The sequence below is a fragment of the Myotis nattereri genome, assembly GCF_964212035.1.
Source record: "Myotis nattereri genome assembly, chromosome: 12".
Classification (NCBI taxonomy): domain Eukaryota; kingdom Metazoa; phylum Chordata; class Mammalia; order Chiroptera; family Vespertilionidae; genus Myotis; species Myotis nattereri.
The window spans coordinates 38,436,131-38,453,901 of NC_138087.1; the positions used below are offsets into that span (position 1 = coordinate 38,436,131).

At 45.1% G+C, this 17,771-nt stretch overlaps 1 protein-coding gene across 1 annotated transcript in view; it reads right to left on the bottom strand.

The window, feature by feature from the left end:
- DOCK8 (dedicator of cytokinesis 8) overlaps window positions 1–17,771 on the bottom strand; it is a 198,287-nt gene that overhangs the window by 47,084 nt on the left and 133,432 nt on the right. The window contains exons 22-27 of the mRNA XM_081102903.1: window positions 16,959–17,128; window positions 13,603–13,698; window positions 10,096–10,191; window positions 5,281–5,430; window positions 2,012–2,125; window positions 540–695 (exon numbers count right to left, since the gene is read on the bottom strand). Of these exons, the coding sequence (XP_080959029.1) occupies window positions 540–695; window positions 2,012–2,125; window positions 5,281–5,430; window positions 10,096–10,191; window positions 13,603–13,698; window positions 16,959–17,128 (782 nt within the window). The remainder of the gene's footprint in view (window positions 1–539; window positions 696–2,011; window positions 2,126–5,280; window positions 5,431–10,095; window positions 10,192–13,602; window positions 13,699–16,958; window positions 17,129–17,771) is intronic.

A 17,771-nucleotide genomic window follows, 5' to 3' on the forward strand; every position in this document is an offset into this window, starting at 1 on the left:
GACTAGAGGAGACTGTCAAGCTGAAGTAGAAAGATGATTAATGTGAGACAAAAGAAGACATGTGACTTTTCTATAAATTTCTGATTTTTCATAGTATATATGGATTTCTTGTTCTAGACTCTAGAGCCTAGAGAGAAATCAACCACTTAGTATGTAAATGATTAGATGGTACAACTTTGGGAAGTATATTTATATGTATCTGAATCAACTTATCTGTTTCCATAGCTTGATTTTTCTTTTTTAAAATATATTTTTGTTGATTTCAGAGAGGAAGGGAGAAGAGAGAGATAGAAACATCAATAATGAGAGAGAATCATTGATCAGCTGCCTCCCACATACCCCCTACTGGGGATCCAGCTCAAAACCCAGGTATATGCCCTGACCAGGAATTGAACTGTGACCTCCTGGTTCAACTACTGAGCCACACCGACCTGGCTTGGTTCTTTAAAAATTAATAACGCCAACCTTTAGAGAACAAATTACTAAATTAAGCTAATTAAGTGAAATCATGTGTATAACTCTTTCAGGTAACGGGTTACCTGGGAAGATATGGAGGGGCAGGGAGATGCTGGAGCAGTGTCCGCGCTCATAAAGAAGAGGTTCAGGTTGAGGTAATGTTCATGGCTGCAGAGGATTCTCAGGAACTCTAGCCTCATGGAGATGAGCGTCGCGAGGTTGTTCAGCTTGGCTGACAGCTGGGGAGAACAATAAAGAAAGGAAAGAAGCATTTATTATAAGGTGAATGGAGTTGAGGTTGACAGACACAAAAATATCCTTTCACCCCAGATTAATAAAAATGAATGGGGCAGTACCACAGAAAACTCTGCAAAGAAACCTCTCAACATCCTATGGCTCAGTGGGCCCCGGATTCTATAGGATGTTGAGAGGTATTATGCAAATACAAGATTCCAAGGGCAAACTCTGTATTACAGGGAGGCCCAAAAGGTTTTCATCCACTACCTGTGTCCTCTCATGATTCCTAGCCTAAAAACTGCCCAAAATGAGGACTCTTGCCCCAAACCCCAGTCTTGTCAAATCTGTAATACCAAGGCAAGCCTCTGTTCATAACCTGGAAGTATGTCTTCAGTGTAACAGAATATAATTAATTCTACAAAAACCCTACTGTGTCCAAGAAACTAAATGAAAGGCGTTGCCCCCACATGGGGCCACACAAAACTAATGGAATATGACTGGGTGGCCTTGATGCCACAAGGGTTCTTTTGTAGTTTCTAATTAAAGACCCCAACAGGAAGTTCTCAAGCCAGTTCCCTGGATGAGATCATCAAATTACTTTGAAAAAAAAAAAAAAAGCCAAGAGTTTGCTTCAAAGAGGGAGAAGAGAAAGAAACAGAAAACTGGAAGAGTTTTCAGAAAAAAAAATCTTCCCTTGAACAAACCAACCATGAAATTAGCAACGAAAAGCTGACACAGGTGACAGTCTGGAAGAGATCTCGTGCTTCTCTTGGGGAAAGTGACAACTGAAGGATCCAGACTCAATAGGCTGCCAATGAGAGGCAGCTTCTCTTAAGGCAAAGCACAGAAAGAAGGGTTTTGATGGACCTTGAACCTCTCAATAGATCATCATAAACACCTCTCGCCTTGGCACAGGAAACCAGTGTCTCATCCTTGCCAATGGACATGCCTCCTCCTCATGCACTTTAATTAATTATCCTAATATGTGAAAAGAGACCTCATATTTTGAATTCTACGCCTGGTCAAAGATCGAATGCTATGGTCATGCAATTTCTGTTAAATGTAAATTGAAGAAAGCTGACCATATCAGTAACAAATTTCAGTTTCCTTAGATTAACCCTTCTGTATTGGGTTGATAATTGCTTTAGGAATCCATGCAAACCATTGTGTCTAGGGATGTCTATGGCATAAGACTCAGAATGTACAAGAGCCAAGCTGTCTAACTTGGCACTGGATAAGATAGCTCACCATGACAACGAGCATCACATAGACCAGAAGGAACCAGGGGCAACACGACTGTGTCCGAGGGAACACTCACCTGGTTGCAATAGTGTTTGATGAGGTTAAACACAAAGCTACGATCCATAAGTGAGAGAAGGTCATACAGGAAGAAAGCCAGGCTAATGTTGATCTTCTCTGCCTGTTCGGTTTCCTTAAAAACAAATATATAAACACTCAAGTCACTTTGTGGTAAACCCTGGTCATGAACCCCCTGGTCCCGAGTGGGAAAGCTGGGAGAGGCAGGTCCTATTTTTATAATCAGTGTTCCTTCCTCTAGGAGACACTGGGCTAAGCAGGTAACCCTGCACAATTAAAGCAAATATAGTTTAAAACTTAACTGATGCCATGAGGTTGAATCAAGTAATTCTTTATCTACTGCTAATATTAAGGTACATTTCCTTCTAATCTTTCCCCCTACATGTATATTTATATGTATATAAGTGAGCTCATTCTCTATATACAATGCTGGGTCCTGAATTTTTTCATTCAACATCTACACTAATAAAAGAGAAAAATGGTAATTGGCGTACGGCGATACCTTTTTCATTGGCTAATCAGGGCTATATGCAAATTAACTGCCAACTAAGATTGGCAGTTCACTGCCAACTAAGATTGGCAGTTAACTGCCAACAAGATGGCGGCTAATTTGCATATGTAGGCACAATGCAGGGAGGCGAAAGGGAAAGCAGGAAGAAGCCCCCTGCCACTGACAGTGATCGGAAACCCAGGGGGGAGCTAAGAGCTGGGGGGCAGGGCAAAGGCGGCCCTGGGGCCGCCTTTGCCCTGCCCCCCAGCCATGATCTGAGAATCAGGCGCCTTTGCCGCCCTGGCCAGTGATAGCAGGAAGTAGGGGTGGAGCCAGCGATGGGAGCTGGGCACGGTCGAAGCTGGCAGTCCCAGGAGCTAGGGGTCCCTTGCCTGGGCCCAAAGCAAAGCCCACAATCGCGGCGCCCCCCGCTGCCACTGCAGGTCCCCGCTGCCCGGGCCGGATGCCTAGACCAGAGGCGTTAGGCCTGGGCAGGGGCGGAGCCTGCAACCGCGGGGAGCTGGGGGTCCCCTGCCCAGGCCTGACACCTCTGCCGGAGGCCTCAGGCCTGGTCAAGGGGCCGATCCGGTGATTGGTGATCAGAGGGTGATGAGGGTCAACTCCTCTGGCCGAGGCATCAGGCCTGGGTGGGGGGCAGAGCCGGGGATTGGGGGGATATGATGGTCCCCTTGCCCAGGCCTGAAGCCTGGGTCAGAGGCGTCAGGCTTGGGCGGGGGGTGGAGCAAGCGATCAGAGGGAGATGGGGGTCCCCTGCCCAGGCATGATTCCTGGGCCAGAGGCCTCAGGCCTGGGCGGGGGCCAGAGCCAGTGATCGGGGGGAGATGGGGGTCCCCTGTCCAAGACTGACACCTCTGGTGGAGGCGTCAGGCCTGGGCAAGGGGCTGATCAGGCGATCAGAGGGTGATGGGGGTCAACGCCTGAGGGCTCCCAGTATGTGAGAGGGGGCAGGCTGGGCTGTGGGACACTCCCCCCACCCCCACCCAGTGCACGAATTTCGTGCACCGGGCCCCTAGTCCTTTATAATAAAAGCATAATATGCAAATTGACCAAACAGAGGAACAACCAGTTGCTGTGATGCACACTGACCACCAGGGGACAGATGCTCAATGCAGGAGCTGCCCCCTGGTGATCAGTGCGCTCCCACAGGGGGAGCGCTGCTCAGCCAGAAGCTGGGCTCAAGGCTGGCGAGCGCAGTAGCAGTGGTGGGAGCCTCTCCTGCCTCCACTGCAGGCGGGCAGTAAGGAGCAAGGGGTCCCAGACTGCGAGAGGGCCTGGGGATTGGGCCTAAGCCGGCAGGCAGACATCCCCCAAGAGGTCCTGGACTATGAGAAGACACAGGCCGGGCTGAGGGATCCACCTTGCCCCCTTCCCTCCCCCCTCCAGTGCACAAATCTTGTACACCGGGCCCCTAGTTACATAATAAACATTTTCCTACATCCTAGTCTCTCATATTTCTTCAGATGGTTTTATCATAATTTATTTGATTCTGGTAAGTACTGTTTTGGCAAAAGTAACTTGAAATGTATTCACTATCTTCAATGAGACAGATTCTTATAAGTACTGTTGCAGAAAATCAAATCAGGATAAAAAAATCCATTTTTACCTAAGGATTTTTTTCTCTCCAATTAGGCATCAGGCCCAGCCTAAAAGAATTCATAGTCACCCATGGTAGGGTGAATTATTGCATAAAGTGAGACCAGGGTTTTTTATTACTTCACAGGGCTCATGTGCATGAGGGGTTTTACAGGACTTCAGAGCAATCGAGATGCACTTGTGCATGGTCATGCCTTCTAGTCCCAGAATGATGAATCAGTTTTCTCTGACACTATTGAAAATATATCTTGAAAATATTTTCCTTGTTATGTTATGTTCCTCTTGTTATTCAGGCTAAGCTGACCAGCCACTGGCATGGAAGTAGACCTGATAAAGAAGTTTCCACAATCTCATGGAGCACCAAGTCCTCACACTCTCAGCATCCTCACGGGCCACCCCTGGGTAGTATACATAATTGCCTGAATATTCTGGCATGGAATTGTCAGTCCTGGTTTTGCTGCTAGTTGTGTGACTTTTAAAAATCTCAACCTCACGGTGCCTCATTTTTCATGCCTGCCAAAATGGAGATATCATTGCCATTCTCAGAAAGTTTGCCATGAGAAAAAGTGGTTATTTCTCCTGAGCACTTGGTGCTATACACGTTCTTTATAATGATAAAGGTATTAATAATGATCACTGCTGCTTCAAATTTTATAGCTGCCTTTAAAATTTTTGTTTTATTGCATTTTATATGTTTAACTTTCTATTTTAAAGTAATTTTAAGCTTACCAAAAAGGTGCAAGAATAGTACAAAATCTCCTGTATACCCTTCAACTAGGTTCATACATATTTGACATTTTGCTACATTAATCATTCCTTTTATACAATTCTTTTTCTGAACCATTAAAAAAGGAGGTCACAAATATCATGCCCATTTACCCCATAATACTTCATGGTATATTTCCTAAGGACAAGAATATTCTCTCTCATTTCTACATTGATATAATAATTCAAACTATTGTAATTAGATGTTGCAATTTCTTTAGAGCAAACCTCCTGTCCCACTCTAAGGTCCCATTCAGTTTAAAAAAACAGCATTTGCGTGTCAGGTATAGTTAGTTACATTCAAATTATTGCTTTAAGATGATGCTTGTTTTTCTCTGATTATGAAAATAACATGTTCAAGTTAAAAAAATTTAGAACATAGAGTCACACGACACAGTTACCTTCTGAGGCTTTACTAAAAGGGCTGCAATCTCCGAGGTGACCACGTTAACAATGGTAGTTATGTCATCTTTGAAACGGTCGGAAAAACGAGTCCTCCGAAAATTGTCCTGTTTGTCCATGTTGTGTACATACTGGGCCATGCTTTTCACCTATAGAGGGATGGGGGAAATGTCAACATGGAAATTGGTGACCGGCTTGTACACTGTGGAAAGGGGAAAAGGCTGGAAGAAAAGCTCATTAACAATAGACTTTCTAACACTTTATCTGTGCTGGTAGTTGCCCAAGCAGGCTGGGGACTAAAAATGCTCCTGATACACAGATGGTTACCATGGTGGCAGGAGGTGGGAGGGTGTCCTCTTTTTGACCCCAAGTCAGGGGGCTTCCTCCTTGCTGCTGACAAAGCCAGGGAGCTTAATTTTTAGCCACCGTGTCATGAGACTCCCCTTCACTCAACTGCCTATGTCCGGGAAGGCAGACCTGTGAGGCTCCCAGAGCCACTTAGCCACCAATCTGCCATAGCACACAGCACACCACCAGAAGGGGGGCTGTTTATGAAACTGCTTGTGATGTGAACTGAAGTCCCTGCTATACCTCAAATTACAGTAAGAAGAAATCGAAAGAAACGTTCCTCCTATTGGATCTCAAGTTGAAATGAAGAGCACAGTTTTCCCCAGAAGCAGTTCTATAGTATGCTAGCTGGAATCTTGACTACTTTAAACATTGCTTCTAAGAGAAATTATGTTTTGAGTTCTATAAGACTGATCTGTTTTTATCTATATTTTAAATATTTAAATATATACTTAAATTAAATATATATATATATATATATATATATATATATATATATATACACACACATATACATATATATTCTGTATACTAAAAGGCTAATATGCAAATCGACTGAATGGTGGAATGACCAGTCGCACACTGAACACCAGGGGGGCAGATGCTCTCCCACAGGAGGAGCACCACTCAGCCAGAAGCTGGGCTCACAGCTGGTGAGCACAGTGGCGGTAGCAGGAGCCTATCTCACCTCTGCGGCAGCACCAAGGACCCCTTGGGGATGTCTGACTGCTGGCTTAGGCCCAGGGGAGCAGGCCGAAGCTGGCAGTTGGACATCCCCCAAGGGGTCCTGGACTGCAAGAGGGTGCAGGCTAGGCTGAGGGACCCTCCCACCCGCAGTGTACCAATGTCATGCACCAGGCCTCTAGTATAAAAATAAAAACCTTTGTGTCAATTGGTGATTGTATTGTAACTATCCACCACCAGCTCAATGCCTACCACAATTTTAAATCTAGATCATCCTTATCTGAGGGACTTTTTCTTGGGACCAGGAGATTTGTGGGTCCATACCCCTCCCTTTGATACAGTCTGAGGTTGCACTTTGTCCTTGTTGGAAGTTGCTCGGAGCAATTAGGAACAGTCTGATGGGAAAGACTGGGAGTTCTGGTGGTTGGGTGTTTATCCTCTGAGGACATTTTCATGAATGTGTCCAGGCTAGTCAGAGAATTGTGGCAAAAATAAATGGCCCTGGAAGTTAGATTGCCCACATTTGCCTGAAGATGACTGCATAGGTCAGGGCTGGAAGAAGAGGAAAGACAGTTGTATGGGAAAAATGACCCCTCCCCCCAAGAGCTATATGGGAGAACTGCTTTGCACTAAGGGTAATTTTCAGTATCTAAGAATGCAGGATTGGCAATTTTCATCAGCACTGAGACAAACAGATAAAACAATAAGGAGAAGGTGAATTAAGAAGAGAAAAACTGCAGACGGGCTTTCTATGTTTCATGTTTTACGATAATGCAATGGCCCTAGCCTGTTTTGCTCAGTGGGTAGAGCATTGGCCTGCAGACTGAAGGGCCCTGGGTTTGATTCCAGTCAAGGGCATGTACCTCGGTTACAGGCTCGATCCCCGGCCCCAGTTGGGGCTTGTGCAGAAGGCAACCAATCAATGTGTCTCTCTCATATCAATGTTTCTCTCTTTCTGTCTCTCCTGCTCCCTTCCACTCTTTAAAAAAAATAATAATAATAATAAAAAAAAATCACCCTAACCAGTTTGGCTCAATGGATAGAGCGTCAACCTGCGGACTGAAGGGTCCCAGGTTCAATTCCAGTCAAGGACATGTACCTTGGTTGTGGACACATACCCAGTAGGAGGTGTGCAGGAGGCAACTGATCAATGTTTCTCTCTCATTGATGTTTCTAACACTCTATCCATCTCCCTTCCTCTCTGTAAAAAATCAATAAAATATATTTTTAAAAAATCAATGGAAAAATATCCTCAATTGAGGATTTACAAAAATAAAAAAATAATAATGCCATGGCCAGCTTGGGGAAGACTTAAGAACACAGAATCTGAAAGCCCAGTGTAAGAACCATAGTTTCTCTTCACTGTCAAGTCCTTTGTGGTTCAGGACCCACGAACATATCTGCACCCCACAGAGCCTCACACTCTTGGTGAGAGGACCTGGAGGAGGGGTGGGAACTGGACCCCATTTTTGTCTGGCAGAGTGTCTCTCGCTGTGCTAACCAAGGACCTGGGAACAGAAGGCCTCTTTGTTCTGGGCTACCCTAGTCCTGATTCTCTGCTGGCTCCCTACCCTGCACCCGGCTTTTGGAGCTCACTGCGGTGTTCGGCTCCTGCCTGCTGCGTCTGGCCATCCTACAACCAAATAAATAATTCTCACAATACCACACTTCCAGCTGATGGCCTCTTTCCAGGCGGTCAGCAACTTGCCAGCTACTGTGTCCTCTGTACGGCTAGAGAGGAGCACCCCGTAGAAATGTTAGTGGGTGCTTGGCCCATTATTTGTGGGTGGGGTAAGGCAGGAAAATATTTTTCCTCATATTGGCCTTTGTGACCCATTCAGAACAAGTGTACCTCTAAAGAACACCTTGGTGCAGATGTTCCTGTCCTGAGCAAACTAGGTCACCTATTTACCTCTGGGTCCCCAAAGTCTGGCTCAGCGGCTTATAGGAGCACAGGGATTTATTCATTAGCAAGTGTGCAATTCACAAAAGGAGGGTGTTCGGCAGCTCTCATGCCAAAGTGGTTGTTCATTACTGCTTGGGCATTAACACAACTGAAAGGTGTTAAATCTCCCAGGTTGTTGGCTAAGTTCAAGGAGGCTGCGCTTTCTTTCTCATCAAGCTTCTTAGGCAAAAAACCGTCTTGGCTTTTAAATAACTTCCTGGGCATCTGAAAAGCAAATGCACAAACAATGCACGGAGTACTGGGCACCCTGTCTGAGTCTGAGGCCAGTTTCCTTGCCAAGTTCTGGCTGGGGCTGATAGTTTCCATTTGCTTCCACCCAGCCCTTCCTTAGATCCATCCCTTCCCCCTTTCTGTCTCCGAACCTTGGGAAGCTGATCTCCGTGGACTACACCTCTCCTAGGCTTCTGGTTGGAAGTGGCCAAGGGAGGCACCAGCAAGGGATTAGTGGGCGGGAGAATGGAGAGGTCCTGGTATTTATCCTCTCCATGCCCTCATTCCTGCCGCAGCATGGTTCTGGCAGTGGCAACATTTCCCTAAGACTCCAGCGGCTGTCTGGGGACCTTGTCCTCTGCCTTAGCGTTCTCTAGGCCATTATAGTGCTCCCCACCCTGGCTTCTTTAGAGCTAGAATAACAACCTCCAGCACTGGCAGCTCCCTGGGTGCCTCACCAACCGTTATCTGCCTCTGTAACTTGCGTGCACCCTGGGCAGAGTCCCTCCGATAAATGCTTTTCAGTTGACCCCTTTGAGTAATGCCAACGCTGTCCGGCTAGGACCTTGACAGACTTAGGTTAGAACATGTAGAGCCCCAGGTAACCGTGTCTTGGGTGACCTGCATGTCGACCAACCTCCTCCATGTGCTGGGATCACCAAGAGCTTTCTTTCCAGCATCTGTTTAGCATAAGGGATAGTCCTCCTTCCCTCCCTCCCAGTGCTTTAGCTTTTGCTTTCTCTCCTGGGCCCACCAAGTCCCAGTAAATAAATGTGCAAGATCAAAAGCAACTTGTACCTTTTCCATGGTTCTTAGCTCCCTGCAGTGAGGGACAGCAAAGCGGGACTGAGGACTGGAGACTCCTCCTTGTGACCGCCACCCTTCCCCGGACCCCATAGAGAACTCCCGTCTCAAGGCTGTTTGAGGATTAAATGAGATAGTGCTTGAAACTGTGCCCGGCACAAACATAGTAAGATGTACAACCCATTTTCAATGCTATTATTTTTCCTTTCTCAGGGATACCAGCCATTAGTAGAATTACATGAAGGACAGAGCCACTGTTATATGCAGAGAAGCCAACACGCCTGCAAAGAGAGCTCCAGGATGCCATGTGGAGCCACTCAGGAGATGAGTCCGTTAGAGATGGAGGCAAATAGAATTACGAGGGCTTTGGGGGCCATGACAAAGATGTGTGCTTTATTTCTGATACTCCGAAAATCATTGAAGGTTTTTAAAGAGGAGAATGATGTTATCTGTCTAATATTGGGGGCCCTGTGCAGAATGGATGGGCTCAGGCAAAAATGAATGCAGGCAGCCAAAGAGGAAGTTATTGCAAGAGGCACCAGAGAGATGTGGGTGGTGAAGATGGTGAGAACCAAGGTGTTGGAGGTAGATTTTCAAAACAGAAAAAAAACAAGATTTGGTGGAGGTTGGGGGGGGGGGGCGGGGTGAAGGAGAGTAGGATTTTAAGGAATGATCTCAGGTTTTCAGCGGGAGCAACTTGGTGCGTAAAATGTCAGTTCCTGTTATGGGACACATCACTGCCTTTCTGCCATGTGCTTTTTACGCCCTACTGAGCACAGACAGAAACATGCAAGAATCTCACCAGGAGCTCGAAGAAGAACCAGGCGTACTTGAAGACTGTTTCTCTCACCATTCCAGTGCTGACCACCATCTGCAGGGCAAGCTCCTCATGGAAATGCTAGACGATGAACACCCAAAGAAACATTACATTCATGCAATGACCGTCTGTGAGGACAAATGCTTCGTATTCCAACACCTCTTTTCTTTCTTACCAATTGTAATAGCTTGTTAGTTACTGACACATGTGTCCTACATGTCCCAGACCAGCGGTCGCCAACCTTTCAGACCTCACGGACTAACCGTGTTCCGCGGACCACCGGTTGACAACCGCTGCTCCAAAGGTTTCCTTAAACCAGTGGTCGCCAACCTTTCGGACCTCACGGACCACCACGGACCACCGGCTGGCGACGGCTGTCCTGGACCACAGGTGGATGGCAAAGCCAATGCTGCAATAACCTGAGCCTGGTGAACATTTAGGTCGGTAGGAGAAGGTTGGTGGTGGTATCACACAGGAGAGCTGGGTTTGAAGGAATGGCCTCAGCTTGGGAGGGGGTCTGTTTCCTGGGGTAGCCGTCAGAACTGGGGGTGCCTGTGGTTTTCCTTTCAGATCCTGCAGTAAACCCTCTGTGTGCAAGCCATTCCTCTACCCCCAGTTTTCTCACCCATGGAATCCGTCGTTGGGTTCTCAAACATGACTGTGCAGCAGGATCCCCTGGAGGGCTTGTGAGGACCCGGACTGCTGGGTCCACCCTCAGAGTTTTGGATTCAGACTCAGTGAGTCTGGGGCAGGACCTGGGAATTTGCATTTCTAACAAGTTCCTGCTGGCACTGCTGGCACTGCTGGCCTGGGGACCTCTGTTAGAGAACCAATGCCTAGATGGTATTTAAACTCCCTTCCAGATTGGACAGTTGTTGTTGTTTTTTAATACTCCCACTATGGCTTTATGGGAAACATGATGGGCTGGGTTTATGAGCAGATCCTCTGCAGTAAAAGGCATACTGGCATCAGCCTGAACTCACAACTTCTAAATTCTGACGTTCCAGGGTCAGATGCTTGAAAAGTCCTCAGCTCCATTTTATGTCCACACTTCCCTTCAAGTCACCTGACTGCTCAAGAGCAAATGGTAATTTTTATACCTTTTGTGCCTTTCCCATTCCCTCATTTATCTGGCTACTTGTTAATGCTTTTGACAAGTTTTGATGGAATGAAGTTCAAGACTAAAGGTAGGTGACCAATTCACCTCAGTTTGCCTGAGCCTGTCATGGTCTTAAAATGAAATTCCTGTATCCCAGGGACCCCCTCAGTCCTGGGCAAACTGGGATGGTTGGTCAACCTAACTAATGACAAAAATAGTCATTTTTTATGGATTTCATTTATCTAATGACCACAAAACCTAGAAGAAAGGCAGATGAAGTTACTATTTATCATTTTGTGGGTAAGAAAGATAAAATTTGAAGACCCTAATATCACACCCTAGAGCACTGGCTTATGTCGAAGGTAAGTTTTAAGTCCAACACCTAAAGCAAAAAGCTGATTATACCAAAGATTGCCCTTGACTAAGCCTTAAATTACCCACAATGTACAGAATGCATGTAACCCAATTTATTAATTTTCACGGACATTAAAATCTGAGAGTTACTCAGCTATACTAAAAGGAGGCAAATGGAAAATCCACGTGCAGATGTCTGGGGATTCTAACTATTTACATCCCTGGCCGGTTCTGGTGATGAATGGAGAATGCTGAATGAAGCTAGTCAGTGGGTTCCACTCATTCTGCCAGGCGAGTCAAACCTTTATAATTTTAATACATGTTAATACATTTGTTTGCTGTTGGGAGTCTTAAGGGAAGCTTTCCCACCTGGAGGGGCCTGAGGTGAGTGTTAGTCTGGCAGGTGGCCTAAGTGCACACATGATGTAATGTGGTTACACACGATCTTCCCACTGCAGGAGAGAGAACACTCTTCCGGCTTTAAAGGGAACCTCCAGAAAGTAGGTCAGCTTGACTGGCTGAGTCTTACGGCAAGAACAGATTAGAGAGGGATTACTGCTTCTTAAAGAATTGATGCTGCTCACCGGGCAACAGTATTACAGGAACACCTTGCTCCCGAGGTTACAGGAAGTAGCCAAGCAGCTGGACCCTGTTTGCTCAGCTCCTAAGGAAACACACCGGCTAAACTTCCCTCGGAAATGAAATTATCTCATTGACCAGAAGCCAAGTTAAAATGAAGCAAGTACAAAACCAGATAATGACTGCGCCTCGGAGAAATCAGCCCTGCCTTGAGGTTGTCAGGCTGTAGGAAAATCATGGTTTCTAGTAGGAAAATGGTCCCTGTCACCAGTCACTGCAAAGCTCAAAGCTAAGCTTTAGAGTAAGTGAAAAGTTTATTTTCAGCACCTACGCATAACTCCTTTCACTTCTTTTACCATGAACTCCTGGCAACTCTCCCCAGATTTATGGGGCCTGGGTTAGTGTCGCATGAGCCCTGCAGGGCTCCCGCTCCCTTGATATTTCCCTCACCTAGTCCCAAGTGAGTTACGCTGAGTTCATTTCCTCCTCGCCTGTTTAATACACATTTTCCTGAGTTGTCAGCTGTTGCGAATGGCTTCCCTTCTACTAGAGGTCTTAACCAACAACACGCAAGACCTTAACGCAGCGGTTCTCAACCTGTGGGTCGCGACCCCTTTGGGGGTCGAACGACCCTTTCACAGGGGTCGCCTAAATACATCCTGCCTATCAGATATTTACATTACGATTCATAACAGTAGCAACATTACAGTTATGAAGTAGCAACGAAAATAATTTTATGGTTGGGGGTCACCACAACATGAGGAACTGTATTAAAGGGCTGCGGCATTAGGAAGGTGGAGAACCGCCGCCTTAACGTAAGTAGCTACTATAAACATGAGAATCTTGGGTGCATGGCAGAGGAGGAAACCTGGGACAGACAGCTTTCCCCCTCCACCTCTGGGCCACAGTCAGGGACTACGATCAGAGAAGTTGGTTAATATAAGGAGTTCTGGTGAGCAGTTTAACCGCTTGTAAAGTCTCTGAACTCACAGGAAAGGGTGATTAGAAAGAATTATGAGAAAGCATTTCATAGTTCCTTAATATATGTACTGTTAAAATAATTGATGCCACATTATTGCCATGCACTTTGGTGAAGGATGAACTGTCCCCATCTCTCCTTCTCTTAAAAAAAAAAACAAAACCTAATGCAGTGGTTCTCAAAGTGTGGTCCCTGGACCAGCATCAGCAAGGGGCTTATTAGAAATGCAAATTCTTGGGCCTCACTTCAGATCTACCGAATCAGAAGCTCTGGGGAGAGGGCCCACCAATCAGTTTTAACAGGCCTCCCAGGCATATCTGATGCATGGTAAGTTGGAAAACCATTGAGTTAGTAGGTAATTACCTGGTCAAAAAATGGGGGATAGGGACAGGGCCCCAAACATCAGTGTGTGTGTGTGTGTGTGTGTGTGTGTGTGTGTGTAGGGTGGGAAATATTGTCCTCACACTGCCCTGCTCAGTACCTTTTTGCTGGTTGGCCTTGGGGCTCCGGTTGCACTCGGAACATCATTATTGCCAGAGCTATAGTAAGACATCCGGTTGCAGTTGCGATCGGCAATCTGAAATACACAAACCACCACTCAACAGGCAACCAACAGGTTCACTGGCAAGATGAGCCAGGGACCGGGAAGTCACCATCTCCAAATTCCTTTTTAACGTATTTTCTACTTTTACCCGGGTTACAAAGGTAAAACGATTGTTTACATAAATAGAAAACAAAGCAAAAGAAGGCAAAGTTACACCTAGTTCTACTTGCGCCTGAGACAACCACTGACCACAGTTTGGTGTGTAGTTACTTACAGTGAAACCTAGTTAAGTACCAGGGGTGCTTACTAGTAATAGTCCCTTCAACAGTCCCAGTCTGTGACTTTATTGGGAGAGCAGGAAAAAAATGTATGGGAACAGTGCCTCTCTGTGGGTTAGGATGGTACTGTAACTAGCCTCCTCAGCACTGTAAGAAATTGTCAAAAACCACTTCGGACAAACTTTTCTCCCCTTACTACAAAAAATTAGAAAAGTCTTAACCTACCCTACATAGAATTTAATATTTTCACTTTTATTACAGAAAACCGTTATGAGTAAGGCTGTCAGTGATAACTATAGACCACATCTCCAGTGGGCAATCAGAGGGACCTTAAATAGAAGGTTGAACCATGGTGTGCTGGCAAATGTTTAGGCACCAGCTCTCAGGGGTGGAGAAGTGGGGCCTGAATTGTAGCATTTGCCAATTTCTGTGCTGTACTTCTTCCATTGTGGCTGATTTCAAGTTAACACAATGGCTTTGAGCATAACATTGAGAAGAGATGTGCAGTAGCAAACCATTATATAGTATTTCCACCAAACAGATACAATAGACATAACCTCAAGAACACAGAAAATAGTAAAATGCAGTAGAATAATTAGGAAGGGATAAGGTTTGAGTACTGCATTTGTGAAGTGGAATAATTTTAGATTTATGGACAAGTTGCAAGGGTGGTACAGAGTTCTAGTACACCCTTCGCCAGGTTCCATTAATGTTATATCTTACATAACTATGGTACATTTGTCAAAACTAAGAAATTAACCCTGGCACATTACTATTAACTAGCCCACAGATTTTATTTGGATTTCTTCAGCTTTTCCACTAATGTCCTGTTTCTGTTCCAAGATACAACCCAGGATACCACCCTGCATTTAGATTACCTCTGTTTTTACTATAACTTATTTGTTATTTTATATAATTTAATTTTTTAAAAAATATATTTTATTGATTTTTTACAGAGAGAAAGGGAGAGGGATAGAGAGTTAGAAACATCGATGAGAGAGAAACATCGATCAGCTGCCTCCTGCATACCCCCCACTGGGGATGTGCCCGCAACTAAGGTACATGCCCTCGACTGGAATCGAACCTGGGACCCTTTAGTCCCTAGGCCCACGCTCTATCCACTGAGCCAAACCGGTCAGGGCAAATTTTTAAGATTTTTTTAAACGTGTTATTAAACACAGACATTATTAAAAATTAAATTATAGCCCTGACCGGTTTGGCTCAGTGGACAGAGCATCGGCCTGCGGACTCAAGGGTCCCTGGTTCAATTCCAGTCAAGGGCATGTACCTTGGTTGCAGGCACATCTTCAGTGGAGGGTATGCAGGAGGCAGCTGATCGATGTTTCTCTCTCATCGATGTTTCTAACTCTCCATCCCTCTCCTTTCCTCTCTGTAAAAAAATCAATAAAATCCTAAAAATTTAACAATCAGCTCTTAAAAACTGGTATGAGCCAGCTTTAACACCTCCCTGGGTTTTTTTGGTAAGTAAAAATGGGTAGAATATCACCTATGATACACTTACATCCTACCAGAATCTCTGGGGGTGGATCCAGTGTTTTTTATTTTATTTTAAGATTTTTTTGAGAGAGAGGAAGGAAGAGGGACAGAGATGAACATCTATGAGAGAGCTGAACATCAATTGGCTTGGTTCCCGCCAGCACGCCTCTACCAAGGATCAAGCCCGAAACCTGGGCATGTGCCCTGACCAGTAATCGTACCAGCAAACTTTTGGTGCATGGACGACGCCCAACCAACTGAGCCACACCAACCAGGGTGGATCCAGTGTTTTTAAAAGATGCATAGAGGATTCTTAAGTTCAGCCAGGGTTCAAAACCTCCACAGAGATGAGGACAATAAGGCCCAGGGCAGGAACTGACTTGCCTCTCACCACAAGGCTAGCTGGTGTCAGAGTCGACCCAACCCTGGCGTCCAGATTCCCTTTATCAAAACATACTGTCTCAAATGGGTGGATTTTGTAAGGAAAATTGGCCGAAACCTAGAGAGTTTGATTTATCGTCCTTAGGGGAAATGATCCTACTCTAAAAGCTTAGCCACTTTGAGGCCACAGATAACTGGAAATAAAATTCAGACTAAGAATTCATGGTTGCTTTGTGAAAACAAACAAACAAATTTAAAAAACACCCACTGAATTATATACTTTAAAAGGGTGAATTTTATGGTATGTAAATTATATCACAACTTTTAAAAGTTTCAAATGAGTGACATTCTACAAAATACCTCAAGGAAAGCCTAAGAAACTGTCACAGCTGGCGGGAGCCTAAAGAGACATGAGTACAAAATATAATGAATGTGGTGCCCTGGACGGGGCCCTGAACAGAGAAAGGACATTAGGGAAAATCTGAGAAAATATGAACTTTAGTTACTAATAATAACATATCAATGTTGGTTCAGTAAGTGTGACAAATGTACCATTATAATGTGCAGGGAAACTGGGTATGTGGTATACAAAAACTTTCTGTACTGTACTCACAATAATTCTATAAATCTAAAACTGTTCCAAAATAATAAAAAACGTTATCAAGAAAAGGCAACAGGGCAAGTCACCAAACCTCTCAGTTTTTATTTCTCTATAAAATGTGGCTTTGCTCTTTGGGGTTAGTATATGGGATAATGAAGCTATAGATGTTAATGAATGCAAAAGGTAAATATAAAAGAACAAAACAAAATAAAAAACAACCTTTCTAGGTATCAAAAATAGTTAGAGCTAATTTTTTTTCCCTTGAAAATAAGATTCATGATATTCTTGACTCCTCGTGGCTAAACCAGCAATGCCCTAAAAACGTCCCGCCAGAGTGAACTGAGCAGATCCTCAAATGCCCCTGCACCTTTCTGAATGGCCGCAATCGCTTCAAAAGAAAAGACAATTACTACTCTGAGCAGGAAAGCATTTGACCAACACCGTGGGCAGCCGTCGTGGCTGATGTGTTGTTTCTCCAAGTGTTAGTTAAAAACAGAAAGCCCGCATCCCTCTCCAGGGTTTGGCCTCTCCCCTACCTTTGAGGACATGATGTTCTTCACTTCCTCGTCAGCGGCAGAGTGTGTCCCGGTGAGGTCCGGGTTACTGCTGCTCATCACCCGGGCCTGCAGCAGCTTCGAGCTCACGGCAGCCGCAGAAGTGCGTCCATACGTGTGGTAGCGAGGGTCCGGGAGAGCGGTGGGGCCGCCTGCATCCCATCAGGTACAGACATGTCAATAGAAAGTGGGTCAGAGTCACTTCCTGGACTTGAGAAGGAACTGAAGAGGGATGGGGTAGATAGTGGAATGAAAGCCTTCTAGATTGGGCCTTAGAATTAGGGTCTTATTATCAAATGCCTTTGGGAAGACAATGATTTGGGGGTAAGTAGATAGGATGTAAGGCAGTAGGGAGTGGTGAGAACTGTGGTAGACTGGAAACACGGGCCTCATCCCAAGGCAGGGGCTGCTACTCAGTTCCTGCCTGTTATGGCCACGGAGAGCCTGCCCTCTGGGTTGATGGAGCTTCTGATTTCTCAAAATAAGCTGGAAACATGGATGTATGTATTTGTTTATTAATATTTAAACGATGACAACTTTGTAAGTAAAGTTTTCTGAGATTTCAGGATCCCAGGAATCATCTGAACCTCAGGAGGATAAGTGTATACTATATTTCAATGTTTTTCACCTGTCAGTATTTACTTGTCTTCAAAAGTGATTATGTGAGTCTATGACAGTGATGGCGAACCTATGACACGCGTGTCAGAGGTGATCCGCGAACTCATTTTTTTTTTGGTTGATTTTTCTTTGTTAAATGGCATTTAAATATATAAAATAAATATCAAAAATGTAAGT